Below are 15,000 nucleotides of genomic sequence, written 5' to 3'. Positions count from 1 at the left end.
ATTATAGAAGTGATGTTATTCTAGAACACATAGCTATAGAATCCCCCCCAGAATGTATTATAGAAATGATAATGTTATTCTAGAACACATAGCTATAGAATCCCCCACAGAATGTATTATAGAAGTGATCATGTCATTTTAAAACATATAGCTATAGTGTCCTCTTCTAAAAAGTGTGTTTGTCTGTAAAGTCTCTTGTCTGTCTCAATCACAGTATTTATTTATATATCATCTCTGTTAGTGTTCCCGACTTGTCGCGACTTCCACCGAAGTCGGTGCCTCTCCTTGTTCGGGCGGCGTTCGGCGGTCGACTTCACCGGCCTTCTTCTGGCCGCCGCCGATCCACTTTTCATTTTCCATTTGTTTTGTCTTTTGTCTTTGCCTTTACACACCTGGTTTCACTCACCCAATGACTTGTTTATTATTTAACCCTCTGTTCCCCCGTGTTTTGTTTATGAGTGATCGTTCTTTGTACATCGGGTCTGTTTTTGTTGTGGGCTCGCTATATTGCTTTGTATTTTGTATACTTTGAGTAAAGTACGTTGATTACTCATATCTGCTGTCCTGCGCCTGACTCTCTACACCAACTACAAACTGGACCGTTTGTCACGCCCTGATCTTAGATATCTCTGTTTTCTATACATTTTGGTTGGGTCAGGGACTGACGAGGGTGGGTACGCTAATTTTTGTATTGTCTAGGGCTTTTTGTATGTTTAGGGTTTTTAAATGTTTAGGTTTTTGTATGTCTAGGGTTTTTAAATGTCTAGGGTTTTTAAATGTCTCAGGTTTTTAAATGTCTAGGGTATTTAAATGTTTAGGGTTTTTAAATGTTTAGGGTTTTTAAATGTTTAGGTTTTTGTATATCTAGGGTTTTGTATGTCTAGGTTTTTGTATGTCTAGGTTTTTGTATGTCTAGGGTTTTGTATGTCTAGGGTTTTGTATGTCTAGGTTTTTGTATGTCTAGGGTTTTGTATGTCTAGGGTTTTTCAATGTCTAGGGTTTTGTATGTCTAGGTTTTTGTATGTCTAGGGTTTTGTATGTCTAGGGTTTTGTATGTCTAGGGTTTTGTATGTCTAGGGTTTTGTATGTCTAGGGTTTTGTATGTCTAGGTTTTTGTATGTCTAGGGTTTTGTATGTCTAGGGTTTTTCAATGTCTAGGGTTTTGTATGTCTAGGGTTTTTCAATGTCTAGGGTTTTGTATGTCTAGGTTTTTGTATGTCTAGGTTTTTGTATGTCTAGGTTTTTGTATGTCTAGGTTTTTGTATGTCTAGGGTTTTGTATGTCTAGGTTTTTTTTTATGTCTATGTTGGCCTGATATGGTTCCCAATCAGAGATAGCTGTTTATCGTTGTCTCTGATTGGGGATCATATTTAGGTAGCCATTTCCCATTTGTGTTTGTGGCATCTTGTCTGTGTGTAGTTGCCTGTCAGCACTATAGTGTATAGCTTCACGTTTCGTCTTGTTATTTTGTTAGTTTGTTCAGTGTTTCATTCTTTAAATAAATAAGAATGTACACATACCACGCTGCGCCTTGGTCTCCTCCATCCGACGAGTGTGACACCTTTACACCTCTAAAAATGGTGTTTGTCTGTAAAGTCTCTTGTCTGTCTCAACCACAGTATTTATTTATATATTATCTCTGTTAGTGTCCTCCTCTAAAAAGTGTGTTTGTCTGTAAAGTCTCTTGTCTGTCTCAACCACAGTATTTATTTATATATTATCTCTGTTAGTGTCCTCCTCTAAAAAGTGTGTTTGTCTGTAAAGCCTCTTGTCTGTCTCAACCACAGTATTTATTTATATATTATCTCTGTTAGTGTCCTCCTCTAAAAAGTGTGTTTGTCTGTAAAGCCTATTGTCTGTCTCAATCACAGTACTTATTTAGATGTAATCTAAAGGAACTCACCCTCCTCATCCGACACGTCCAGTATCTCCGTCATGGTTTCCGGAACATTCATCTTGTGTTTCTCTGATGTCACAGTCTGTCAGCACAGGGATTCCAAGCCAATCACAACCAGGGGGGGAAAAAAAGAGAACAAGGATTCAGCCCGTTAGAACCAGAGGGTTGTAACCATAGAAACACAAATTATATTCTGTATTGTTTTGTTGTTGTTGTGTGAAAGTTGTGAAGTCATGGACGGAAAACAAGCTGGTACTGTTGTGACAGACAGAGGACCGTGTTCATCCCTAACACACTGATCTAACGTCAGTTTGACTATTTCCCCTGCTAAATGGTTAAGGTTAGGATATGAGAAGGGGTAAGCTGATCTGAGGTGAGGGGGAAACCCTTCTACCTGGAAGCGTCACGAGGGGTCACATACCGTTGTCGTGGTGATGACCTCTTCTGTGACGACCTTCAGAGTGTCAACGACAGATATGTAACCCAGACGCCTGGCAATGGACAGAGCAGTGTTCCCATTCTGACAGAGAGAGAGAGGGGGAGGGAGAGAGGGGGGAGAGAGGGAGAGGGGGTAATGAGGGAGAGAGAGGGGGAGAGAGAGAGGGGGAGGAAGAGGGGGGGGGTAATGAGGGAGAGAGAGAGGGAGGAAGGATAGAGAGTGTGAGAGAGAGGGGGAGGGAGAGAGAGAGAGAGAGAGAGAGAGAGGGAGAGAGGGAGGAAGGATAGAGAGTGCGAGAGAGAGGGGGAGGGAGAGAGAACGAGAGTGTGAAAACGCGGGAGAGGAAGAGTGAGAGAGAGAGGGAAGGAAGGAAGGAAGGAAGGAGAGAAGGGAGAGAGAGAATCAAACATCTAATCAAACGGTGTGTGTGTGTGTGTGTGTGTGTGTGTGTGTGTGTGTGTGTGTGTGTGTGTGTGTGTGTTCTTACAGCAGTGGTAGTGTTGGGTGTCGCTCCATGTTGCAACAGGACGTTGATGATGTGTGTGTGTCCCTGCTGTGCTGCCTGGTGAAGTGGAGTGTAACCGTTCTGGAGACACAGACAGTTGAGTTTTAAACACTGACATCAAATACACACTATACATACATATTATACACACACACACACACACACACACACACTGAAATAGAAAACAGAAGGAACGAGAACACGAGAGACAGACAGTTGGGTTTTAAATATTTAAATCCTAACGGTCACCAACGGTCACTAACTGTCAGTCTGCTACTGGAGCGGTACCTAACCCGTTCCAATATTAAACTCTGGTACCTTACCCGTTCCAATATTAAACTCTGGTACCTTACCCGTTCCAATATTAAACTCTGGTACCTTACCCGTTCCAATATTAAACTCTGGTACCTTACCCGTTCCAATATTAAACTCTGGTACCTTACCCATTCCAATAGTAAACTCTGGTACCTTACCCGTTCCAATATTAAACTCTGGTACCTTACCCGTTCCAATATTAAACTCTGGTACCTTACCCGTTCCAATATTAAACTCTGGTACCTTACCCGTTCCAATATTAAACTCTGGTACCTAACCCGTTCCAATATTAAACTCTGGTACCTTACCCGTTCCAATATTAAACTCTGGTACCTAACCCGTTCCAATATTAAACTCTGGTACCTTACCCGTTCCAATATTAAACTCTGGTACCTTACCCGTTCCAATATTAAACTCTGGTACCTTACCCGTTCCAATATTAAACTCTGGTACCTTACCCGTTCCAATATTAAACTCTGGTACCTTACCCGTTCCAATATTAAACTCTGGTACCTTACCCGTTCCAATATTAAACTCTGGTACCTAACCCGTTCCAATATTAAACTCTGGTACCTTACCCGTTCCAATATTAAACTCTGGTACCTTACCCGTTCCAATATTAAACTCTGGTACCTAACCCGTTCCAATATTAAACTCTGGTACCTTACCCGTTCCAATATTAAACTCTGGTACCTTACCCGTTCCAATAGTAAACTCTGGTACCTTGGTTTTGGCGTTGACACTGGCGCCCTGCTGCAAGAGGAAGTTGACCATCTTTACGTTTCCATAGTGACAGGCAACAATGAGAGGAGTGTAGCCGAGCTGAGGAAGATGAGAGAAAGACCTTAGAAAAAAATAAAGTGTGTGTGTGCGTGTGCGTGTGCGCGTGCGTGCGTGCGTGTGCGTGTGTGTGTGTGCATGCGTGCGTGCGTGTGTGTGTGTGTACTTTGGTTTGCTGGTCCAGGTTAGCATCACGTTTGGCCAGAACTTCTGCTGCATTCACTCTGTCCTCCTGGGCCGTGAGGTGGAGGGGTGTCAGACCACTCTGAGAGAGGGGAGAGAGATGAAGGGAGAGACAGAGGTACCCAGAGAGAGAGACATTTAGAGAGAGGGGAGAGAGAGATACCCAGAGAGAGAGGCATTTAGAGAGAGTGGAGAGAGAGAAAGATACCCAGAGAGAGAGACATTTAGAGAGAGGGGAGAGACAGAGAGATGGAGAGAAAGACAGAGTTGGAGAGAGAGATGGAGGGGAAGAGAGAGAGGGAGAGTTGGAGAGAGAGAGAGAGGGAGAGGGAGAGTTGGAGAGAGAGAGAGAGGGAGCGTTGGAGAGAGAGATGGAGGGGAGAGAGAGAGGGATAGTTGGAGAGAGATGGAGGGGGAGAGAGAGGGAGAGTTTGAGAGAGAGATGGGAGAGTTGGAGACAGAGAAGGAGGAGGAGAGAGGGAGAGTTGGAGAGAGAGGTGGCAAGGAGAGAGAGATGGAGAGGGGAGAGAGAGATGGGAGAGAATGTATTGTATATGCCAAAGAGTGCATTTTAGGATGTGTGCAACGACTCTGCTAAGTGTGTGTTTGTGTGAGTCTCTGTCCCCCCCCCCTACCTTAGTGGGAGTATTGACATGTCCCCCCCCCCCCCCCCTACCTTAGTGGGAGTATTGACGTGTCCCCCCCCCCCCTACCTTAGTGGGAGTGTTGACGTGTGCCCCCCCCTACCTTAGTGGGAGTGTTGACATGTGCCCCCTTGTCCAGCAGCAGACTGGTCATATCACTGTGCCCCTCCTGTGAGGCAAGGTGTAGAGGGGTGACCCCCTGCTTGGTCAGGACGTTGGTCTCCGCTCCGTACTGCAGCAGAGACGAGGCGACGGACGTCTGGTTCTTCTTGGCAGCGATGTGGAGTGGGGTGTATCCGTTCTGAGAGCAGAGAAGATACTTCAACAAGAAACACCAGGTTCTGAGATGAGGAGTTCATTAAATAATATTTATTTTTAATGGGTCCTGGTCAACAGTAGTGTTGTATAGGGGACAGTATTATGGGTCAACAGTAGTGTTGTATAGGGGACAGTATTATGGGTCAACAGTAGTGTTATATAGGGGACAGTATTATGGGTCAACAGTAGTGTTATATAGGGGACAGTATTATGGGTCAACAGTAGTGTTGTATAGGGGACAGTATTATGGGTCAACAGTAGTGTTATATAGGGGACAGTATTATGGGTCAACAGTAGTGTTATATAGGGGACAGTATTATGGGTCAACAGTAGTGTTGTATAGGGGACAGTATTATGGGTCAACAGTAGTGTTATATAGGGGACAGTATTATGGGTCAACAGTAGTGTTATATAGGGGACAGTATTATGGGTCAACAGTAGTGTTATATAGGGGACAGTATTATGGGTCAACAGTAGTGTTATATAGGGGACAGTATTATGGGTCAACAGTAGTGTTATATAGGGGACAGTATTATGGGTCAACAGTAGTGTTATATAGGGGACAGTATTATGGGTCAACAGTAGTGTTATATAGGGGACAGTATTATGGGTCAACAGTAGTGTTATATAGGGGACAGTATTATGGGTCAACAGTAGTGTTATATAGGGGACAGTATTATGGGTCAACAGTAGTGTTATATAGGGGACAGTATTATGGGTCAACAGTAGTGTTATATAGGGGACAGTTTTATGGGTCAACAGTAGTGTTGTATAGGGGACAGTATTATGGGTCAACAGTAGTGTTATATAGGGGACAGTATTATGGGTCAACAGTAGTGTTATATAGGGGACAGTATTATGGGTCAACAGTAGTGTTGTATAGGGGGCAGTATTATGGGTCAACAGTAGTGTTATATAGGGGACAGTATTATGGGTCATCATCCATGGACATAGAGTATCTGTAATTATATGAAAATAGAGTGAAACAGGAAGGGACTATCTGAACTCGGCCAACACGAAACATGTGTTTTTGTTTTCTTCCACAGAAGGTTTTTAATTGTTTTCCGTAACAAAATGTCCCCACCTAACAGGACCCAGAAGCGGACAGGCAGGTACTATCTAATCATCTCCGTTAAAAAAAACAAGTTGTTATTTTCCATGGTAAAACTTTTGAAAGTCTTTCCCCCGCCAGGTTTTGTGTTGTTTTCTCACCTTGGCGGTGGCGTGGGGCGACGCCCCTTTGTCCAGCAGCAGCAGCGCCACCTGCTGGTTGTCATAGTGAGCTGCCACGTGCAGCGGAGTCAGACCGTTCTGGAGGAGAGAACCACATTTATTACTCATCCCTTCATCTCTCACTCGCTCCTTCTCTCTCTAGCTATTCTGTCTTCCCTCTCTCCTCCTCTGTGTCATCTCTCCCTCTCCTTCTCTCTCTAGCTATTCTGTCTTCCCTCTCTTCTTCTCTCTCTAGCTATTCTGTCTTCCCTCCTCTCCTTCTCTCCTTCTCTCTCTAGCTATTCTGTCTTCCCTCCTCTCCTTCTCTCCTTCTCTCTCTAGCTTTTCTGTCTTCCCTCTCTTCTTCTCTCTCTAGCTATTCTGTCTTCCCTCCTCTCCTTCTCTCCTTCTCTCTCTAGCTATTCTGTCTTCCCTCCTCTCCTTCTCTCTCTAGCTATTCTGTCTTCCCTCTCTTCTTCTCTCTCTAGCTATTCTGTTTTCCCTCTCTCCTCCTCTGTGTCATCTCTCTCTCTCTCTTTTCTCTCTCTAGCTATTCTGTCTTCCCTCTCTCCTCCTCTGTGTCATCTCTCCCTCTCTTTTCCCTCTCTAGCTCATCTGTCTTTCCTCTCCCCTCCTCTGTCATCTCTCACTCTCTTTTTTCTCCCTCTAGCTATTCTATCTTCCCTCTCTCCTCCTCTGTCATCTCGCTCTCTCTTTTCTCTCTCTAGCTATTCTGTCTTCCCTCTCTCCTCCTCTGTGTCATCTCTCCCTCTCTTTTCCCTCTCTAGCTCATCTGTCTTTCCTCTCCCCTCCTCTGTCATCTCTCACTCTCTTTTTTCTCCCTCTAGCTATTCTATCTTCCCTCTCTCCTCCTCTGTCATCTCGCTCTCTCTTTTCTCTCTCTAGCTATTCTGTCTTCCCTCTCTCCTTCTCTCCTTCCCTCTCAAGCTATTCTGTCTTCCCTCCTCTCCTCCTCTTCTTCTCTCTCTAGCTATTCTGTCTTCCCTCCTCTCCTTCTCTCCTTCTCTCTCTAGCTATTATGTCTTCCCTCCTCTTCTCTGTGTCATCTCTCATTTTTTACTTTATTCTTTCTTTCTTTGTGTCCTCCCTCTCTTCTTCTATAATCAATATCTATGCTAACACTAGTTCTTGTTATTGTATTTCTGTGATAACAATAGTTCTAGTTATTGTATTTCTGTGAAAACAATAGTTCTAGTTACTGTATTTCTGTGATAATACCAGTTCTAGTTACTGTATTTCTGTAATATCACCAGTTGTAGTTACTGTATTTCTGTGTTAATGCCAGTTCTAGTTACTGTATTTCTGTAATATCACCAGTTCTAGTTACTGTATTTCTGTGATAATAACAGTTCTAGTTACTGTATTTCTGTGATAAGACCAGTTCTAGTTACTGTATTTCTGTGATAATACCCGTTCTAGTTACTGTATTTCTGTGTTCTCACCAGTTCTAGTTATTGTATTTCTATAATAACTCCAGCTCTAGTTGCTGTATGTCTATGATAATACCTTGCCGGCGTCGTCAGGCATAGCTTTGCGCTGCAGGAGGAGTTTTGCCACCTCCAGGCTTCCATACTTGGCTGATACATGTAGAGGAGTGAATCCTTTCTGTAAGGGGGAGGATACATGTAGAGGAGTGAATCATTTCTGTTAGGGGGGAGGATACCTGTAGATGAGTGAATCCTTTCTGTAAGGGGGGGAAACATGTAGAGGAGTGAATCCTTTCTGTAAGGGGGGAGGATACATGTAGAGGAGAGAATCCTTTCTGTAAGGGGGGGAAACATGTAGAGGAGTGAATCCTTTCTGTAAGGGGGGAGGATACATGTAGAGGAGAGAATCCTTTCTGTAAGGGAGGATAAATGTAGAGGAGTGAATCCTTTCTGTAAGGGGGGAGGATACATGTAGAGGAGAGAATCATTTCTGTAAGGGAGGATAAATGTAGAGGAGTGAATCCTTTCTGTTAGGGGGGAGGATACATGTAGAGGTGTGAATCATTTCTGTAAGGGAGGAGGATACATGTAGAGGGGTGAATCCTTTCTGTTAGGGAGGAGGATACATTTAGAGGAGTGAATCATTTCTGTAAGGGGGAGGATACATGTAGAGGTGTGAATCCTTTCTGTAAGGGAGGAGGATACATGTAGAGGGGTGAATCCTTTCTGTTAGGGAGGAGGATACATTTAGAGGAGTGAATCATTTCTGTAAGGGGGAGGATACATGTAGAGGAGTGAATCCTTTCTGTTAGGGAGGATACATGTAGAGGGGTGAATCCTTTCTGTCAGGGAGGATACATGTAGAGGGGTGAATCCTTTCTGTCAGGGAGGATGCATGTAGAGGAGTGAATCCTTTCTGTTAGGGGGGAGGATACATGTAGAGGAGTGAATCCTTTCTGTAAGGAGGGAGGATACATGTAGAGGAGTGAATCCTTTCTGTTAGGGGGGGGGATACATGTAGAGGAGTGAATCCTTTCTGTAAGGGGGGAGGACACATGTAGAGGAGTTAATCATTTCTGTAAGGGGGGAGGATACATGTAGAGGAGTGAATCCTTTCTGTAAGGGGGGAGGATACATGTAGAGGAGTGAATCGTTTATGTAAGGGAGGATACATGTAGAGGAGTGAATCCTTTCTGTTAGGGAGGATATATGTAGAGGAGTGAATCCTTTCTGTAAGGGAGGATACATGTAGAGGAGTGAATCCTTTCTGTAAGGGAGGAGGATACATGTAGAGGAGTGAATCCTTTCTGTAAGGGGGATGATACATGTAGAGGAGTGAATCCTTTCTGTAAGGGAGGATACATGTAGAGGAGTGAATCCTTTCTGGAAGGTGGGAGGATACATGTAGAGGAGTGAATCCTTTCTGTAAGGGAGGATACATGTAGAGGAGTGAATCCTTTCTGTTAGGGGGGAGGATACATGTAGAGGAGTGAATCCTTTATGTTAGGGAGGGGGATACATGTAGAGGAGTGAATCCTTTCTGTTAGGGGGGAGGATACATGTAGAGGAGTGAATCCTTTCTGTTAGAGGGGAGGATACATGTAGAGGGGTGAATCATTTCTGTTAGGGAGGATACATGTAGAGGAGTGAATCCTTTCTGTAAGGGGGGAGGATACATGTAGAGGAGTGAATCCTTTCTGTAAGGGGGGAGGATACATGTAGAGGAGTGAATCCTTTCTGTAAGGGGGGAGGATACATGTAGAGGAGTGAATCCTTTCTGTAAGGAGGGAGGATATATGTAGAGGAGTGAATCCTTTCTGTAAGGAGGGAGGATATATGTAGAGGAGTGAATCCTTTCTGTAAGGGAGGATGATATATGTAGAGGAGTGAATCCTTTCTGTTAGGGAGGATACATGTAGAGGAGTGAATCCTTTCTGTTAGGGAGGATACATGTAGAGGAGTGAATCCTTTCTGTAAGGGAGGAGGATACATGTAGAGGAGTGAATCCTTTCTGTAAGGGAGGATACATGTAGAGGGGTGAATCCTTTCTGTTAGGGAGGATACATGTAGAGGAGTGAATCCTTTCTGTTAGGGAGGATACATGTAGAGGAGTGAATCCTTTCTGTTAGGGAGGATACATGTAGAGGAGTGAATCCTTTCTGTTAGGGAGGATACATGTAGAGGAGTGAATCCTTTCTGTAAGGGAGGAGGATACATGTAGAGGAGTGAATCCTTTCTGTAAGGGAGGATACATGTAGAGGAGTGAATCATTTCTGTTAGGGAGGATACATGTAGAGGGGTGAATCCTTTCTGTTAGGGAGGATACATGTAGAGGAGTGAATCCTTTCTGTTAGGGAGGATACATGTAGAGGGGTGAATCCTTTCTGTTAGGGAGGATACATGTAGAGGAGTGAATCCTTTCTGTAAGGGAGGATACATGTAGAGGAGTGAATCCTTTCTGTAAGGGAGGATACATGTAGAGGAGTGAATCCTTTCTGTAAGGGAGGATACATGTAGAGGAGACAGATACAGCACTGTGTGAGTATATATAGAGTTATGTGTGTGTGTGTGTGTGTGTGTGTGTGTGTGTGTGTGTGTGTAGAGTTATGCGTGTGTGTGTGTGTGTGTACAGTTATATGTGTGTGTGTGTAGAGTTTTGTGTGTATGTGCGTGCGTGCGTGCGCATATGTGTGTGTGTATGTGTGTGTGTGTGTGTTTGTGTGTGTGTGTGTGTGTATTTGTGTGTATATGTGTGTGTGTGTGTGTGTGCCCGTGTGCATGTGCGTGTGTGCGTGTGTGTGTGTGCGTGTGTGTGTGCGTATCCTACCTTGGTAGCCAGTGAGTGTGAAGCCCCAGCCTCCAACAACACAGCGGTGGTCTCTAACTGTCCCTCCCTGGCAGCGATGTGCAGAGGACTGTATCCATTAGTAGTGGAGGCGTCGGGATGAGCCATGTGCTGCAGTAACAGCTGGACGATCTCTGCCTTCCCCAGACGGGACGCGATGTGGAGGGGGGTCTGGTCCTCCTACAGGGACTGAAGGCTTTAGGGTGCTGTGCTCGGCTGGTTAAACCACCATGTAAACTAGCCCTCATTAGCCAACGGGATAGTTTGGCAAGTGTTCAACTAGCCGGTCTAAAAATGACTGACCTCGAGCTAGTGGGCTAAGCTTAATTTCCTTCCCTAGTTATACAAGTCATGTTTCACCTGTAGAAAGCGCCAAATGTCAACTACACACCAGTAAGTGAATCCTTTCTGTAAGTGACTGGTCTGTCTGGCCAGTTGTTACTGTGACTGGTCTGTCTGGCCAGTTGTTACTGTGACTGGTCTGGTCAGTTATTATAGTGACTGGTCTGTCTGGCCAGTTGTCACTGTGACTGGTCTGTCTGGCCAGTTGTTACCAGTTGTGTGTACAACTCCCTGTATTACGATTGGCTGTCATTCGCAAGTAGAAATCCCCCCCAACAAACTAAATGACTCACTCTTGCCATGGCGTCGACCAGAGCTCCGTTCCTCAGGAGACATCGAACCACCTCTATCTGACCAGCACGGGCCGCCATGTGTAACGCTGTCTCACCACGCTACACACACACACACACACACACACACACACACACACACACACACACACACACACACACACACACACACACACACACACACACACACACACACACACACACACACACACACACACACACACACACACACACATCATTAGAACACACATCATTAGAACACACATCATTAGAACACACATCATTAGAACACACATCATTAGAACACACATTATTAGAACACACATCATTAGAACACACATCATTAGAACACACATCATTAGAACACACATCATTAGAACACACATCATTAGAACACACACAAACACAACCACACCCACTACCAGCTAAAAGAGCTGCTGTGGTTGGTCAATACCGACTGTAAAACCCAGGAAGTGGGTGTGTCGATTTGTAGACATGGAATCACTGGTCACTTTAATAATGTTTACACTACTGCTTTACTCATCATTTACATCCTGTATTCTACTGTATTTTAGTCAATACTACTTTGACATTTCTCGTCCTAATATTTATATATTTCTTAATTTCATTCTTTTACTTTTAGATTTGGGTGTTGTTGTGTATTGTTAGATATTACTGCACTGTTGGAGCTAGAAACACCAGCATTAAGCTAGATACTACTGCACTGTTGGAGCTAGAAACACCAGCATTAAGCTAGATATTACTGCACTGTTGGAGCTAGAAACACCAGCATTAAGCTAGATATTACTGCACTGTTGGAGCTAGGAACACAAGCATTTAGTTAGATATTACTGTACTGTTGGAGCTAGAAACACAGGCATTTAGCTAGATATTACTGCACTGTTGGAGCTAGAAACACAAGCATTAAGCTAGATATTACTGCACTGTTGGAGCTAGGAACACAAGCATTTAGTTAGATATTACTGCACTGTTGGAGCTAGAAACACAAGCATTTAGTTAGATATTACTGCACTGTTGGAGCTAGAAACACAGGCATTTAGCTAGATATTACTGCACTGTTGGAGCTAGAAACACAAGCATTAAGCTAGATATTACTGCACTGTTGGAGCTAGGAACACAAGCATTTAGTTAGATATTACTGTACTGTTGGAGCTAGAAACACAGGCATTTAGCTAGATATTACTGCACTGTTGGAGCTAGAAACACAAGCATTAAGCTAGATATTACTGCACTGTTGGAGCTAGGAACACAAGCATTTAGTTAGATATTACTGCACTGTTGGAGCTAGAAACACAAGCATTAAGCTAGATAATACTGCACTGTTGGAGCTAGAAACACAGGCATTTAGCTAGATATTACTGCACTGTTGGAGCTAGAAACACAAGCATTAAGCTAGATATTACTGCACTGTTGGAGCTAGAAACACAAGCATTAAGCTAGATATTACTGCACTATTGGAGCTAGAAACACAAGCATTAAGCTAGATATTACTGCACTATTGGAGCTAGAAACACAAGCATTTAGTTAGATATTACTGTACTGTTGGAGCTAGAAACACAAGCATTTAGCTAGATATTACTGTACTGTTGGAGCTAGAAACACCAGCATTTAGTTAGATATTACTGCACTATTGGAGCTAGAAACACAAGCATTTAGTTAGATATTACTGTACTGTTGGAGCTGGGAACACAAGCATTTAGTTAGATATTACTGCACTGTTGGAGCTAGAAACACAGGCATTTCACTACCCCCCGTAATAACATCTGTTAAGGACCGATAACGTTGTGATTTGATCGTGTCGGTACTGACGATGTTGCAGACGTCCGGCGAGGCCCCGTTCTGTAGCAGCAGCAGCACCATGTTGAGGTGACCCATGAAGGCTGAGACGTGGACGGGGGTCAGGCCAGACTCCGTGACGGCCTGGACGGAGGCTCCGTATTTCACCAGCAGCTCCATCACCTTCACGCGGTTCTTCTTGCAGGCGATGTGGAGCGGAGTGAAGCCATTCTGGACACACAGAAACACAACACACAGAGTCACAACACACAGAAACACAACACAAAGAATCACAACACACAGAAACACAACACACAGAATCACAACACACAGAAACACAACACACAGAAACACAACACACAGAATCACAACACACAGAAACACAACACACAGAATCACAACACACAGAAACACAACACACAGAATCACAACACACAGAAACACAACACACAGAAACACAACACACAGAAACACAACACACAGAAACACAACACACAGAAACACAACACACAGAAACACAACACACGGCAACACAACACACAGAAACACAACACACGGCAACACAATGCACAGAAACACAACACACAGAAACACAACACACAGCAACGTTGGGGGGGAAACGTATTAGATCTGTACCAGTGACTTTCTCTGTCTGTGTGTGTGTGTGTGTGTATTAGGTTTTAACCAGTGTGAGTGTGTGTGTGTGTGTGTGTGTGTGTGTGTGTGTATTAGGTCTGTACCAGTGTGTGTGTGTGTGTATTAGGTCTGTACCAGTGTGTGTGTGTGTGTGTGTGTGTGTGTGTGTGTGTGTGTGTGTGTATTAGATCCGTACCAGAGCCCTAACGTTGGGGTTGGCCCTCTTGTCCAGCAGCAGCTTGGTGACTCGGTAGTGACCACAGTGGGCGGCGACATGTAGCGCTGTCAGGTAGTCCAGGGTGACATCATCAACAGGCGCCTTGTGCTGCAGCAGGTGTTTGACACACTCCACATGGTCTCCCTGGGCCGACATGTGGAGGGGGGAGAGACCGTTCTATAGGGGGAGGGGAGATAGGGGGAGGGAGGGAGAGAGAGGGAGGGAGGGGGAGAGGGGGGAGGGAGGGGAGAGAGGGAGGGGGAGAGGAGAGAGGGGGAGGGAGGGAGAGAGAGGGAAAGAGGGAGGGAGGGGGAGAGAGAGGGAGGGGAGAGAGGGAGGGGGAGGGGAGAGAGGGGGAGAGGGAGGGGGGAGAGAGGGGGGAGGGGGAAAGGGGGGAGGGAGGGAGAGAGCGAGAGAGACAGAGAGGGAGAGAAAGAGGGAGGGGGGAGAGAGGGAAGGGAGAGAGAGGGAGGGGAGAGAGGGAGGGGGAGGGGAGAGAGGGGGAGAGGGGGGAGGGAGGGAGGGAGGGAGCGAGAGAGACATAGAGGGAGAGAAAGAGGGAGGGGGAGAGAGAGGTAGGTCCGAAGGTTGAGGAATGGGGGAGAGAGAGAGCGAGGGAGAGGGTGGAGATAGGGAGTGAGAGAGAGAGGGAGGGAAGGAGGGACAGAGGGAGAGAAGGGGAGAGAGATAATATAATTATTGTTAGATTTCTGTGACTCCGTACTGTAACAGTTTACTTCCTGACTCCATAACAGTGTCATAACGCATGACAAAATAAATCTAATCAAAATCATATGAAATAACGCGCGTGTGTGTGCATGTGTTTTGTGTGTGTGTGTATTTGTTTGTATATACTGTATGTATGTGTGTGTGTGTGTGGTGTGTATTTGGTGTGTGTGTGTGTGTACCTTGGTCCTAGCCAGTATGGGTGCTCCTCTCTCCAGCAGCAGTTCTATGGCGGGATCATGTCCACTCCGCGCTGCACAATGTAGAGGAGTGAGGCCGTCCTGAGAGACACACACACACACACACGCCACACACACACACGCACGCTTAAGTATCCCTGTTCCAGACAAGAAAGTGTCCAACAGCAGGTGGAGCCAGAGGGATGAAACATATAATACATTAGTAG

General features: G+C 45.0%; 1 protein-coding gene across 1 annotated transcript in view; it reads right to left on the bottom strand.

The window, feature by feature from the left end:
• Window positions 1-15,000, bottom strand: part of LOC110515606 (ankyrin-2) — a 199,104-nt gene that overhangs the window by 87,019 nt on the left and 97,085 nt on the right. The window contains exons 11-23 of the mRNA XM_036934160.1: window positions 14,777-14,875; window positions 13,848-14,045; window positions 13,049-13,246; window positions 11,222-11,320; window positions 10,569-10,766; window positions 7,821-7,919; window positions 6,294-6,392; window positions 4,867-5,064; window positions 4,103-4,201; window positions 3,880-3,978; window positions 2,824-2,922; window positions 2,319-2,417; window positions 1,904-1,979 (exon numbers count right to left, since the gene is read on the bottom strand). Coding sequence (XP_036790055.1) covers window positions 1,904-1,979; window positions 2,319-2,417; window positions 2,824-2,922; window positions 3,880-3,978; window positions 4,103-4,201; window positions 4,867-5,064; window positions 6,294-6,392; window positions 7,821-7,919; window positions 10,569-10,766; window positions 11,222-11,320; window positions 13,049-13,246; window positions 13,848-14,045; window positions 14,777-14,875 — 1,660 coding nt within the window. The remainder of the gene's footprint in view (window positions 1-1,903; window positions 1,980-2,318; window positions 2,418-2,823; window positions 2,923-3,879; window positions 3,979-4,102; window positions 4,202-4,866; window positions 5,065-6,293; window positions 6,393-7,820; window positions 7,920-10,568; window positions 10,767-11,221; window positions 11,321-13,048; window positions 13,247-13,847; window positions 14,046-14,776; window positions 14,876-15,000) is intronic.

Source organism: Oncorhynchus mykiss, chromosome 10 (assembly GCF_013265735.2).
Source record: "Oncorhynchus mykiss isolate Arlee chromosome 10, USDA_OmykA_1.1, whole genome shotgun sequence".
NCBI classification, from domain to species: domain Eukaryota; kingdom Metazoa; phylum Chordata; class Actinopteri; order Salmoniformes; family Salmonidae; genus Oncorhynchus; species Oncorhynchus mykiss.
Note: the sequence above shows the minus strand (reverse complement) of the source record. Positions and strands in the feature narration are given on the sequence as shown.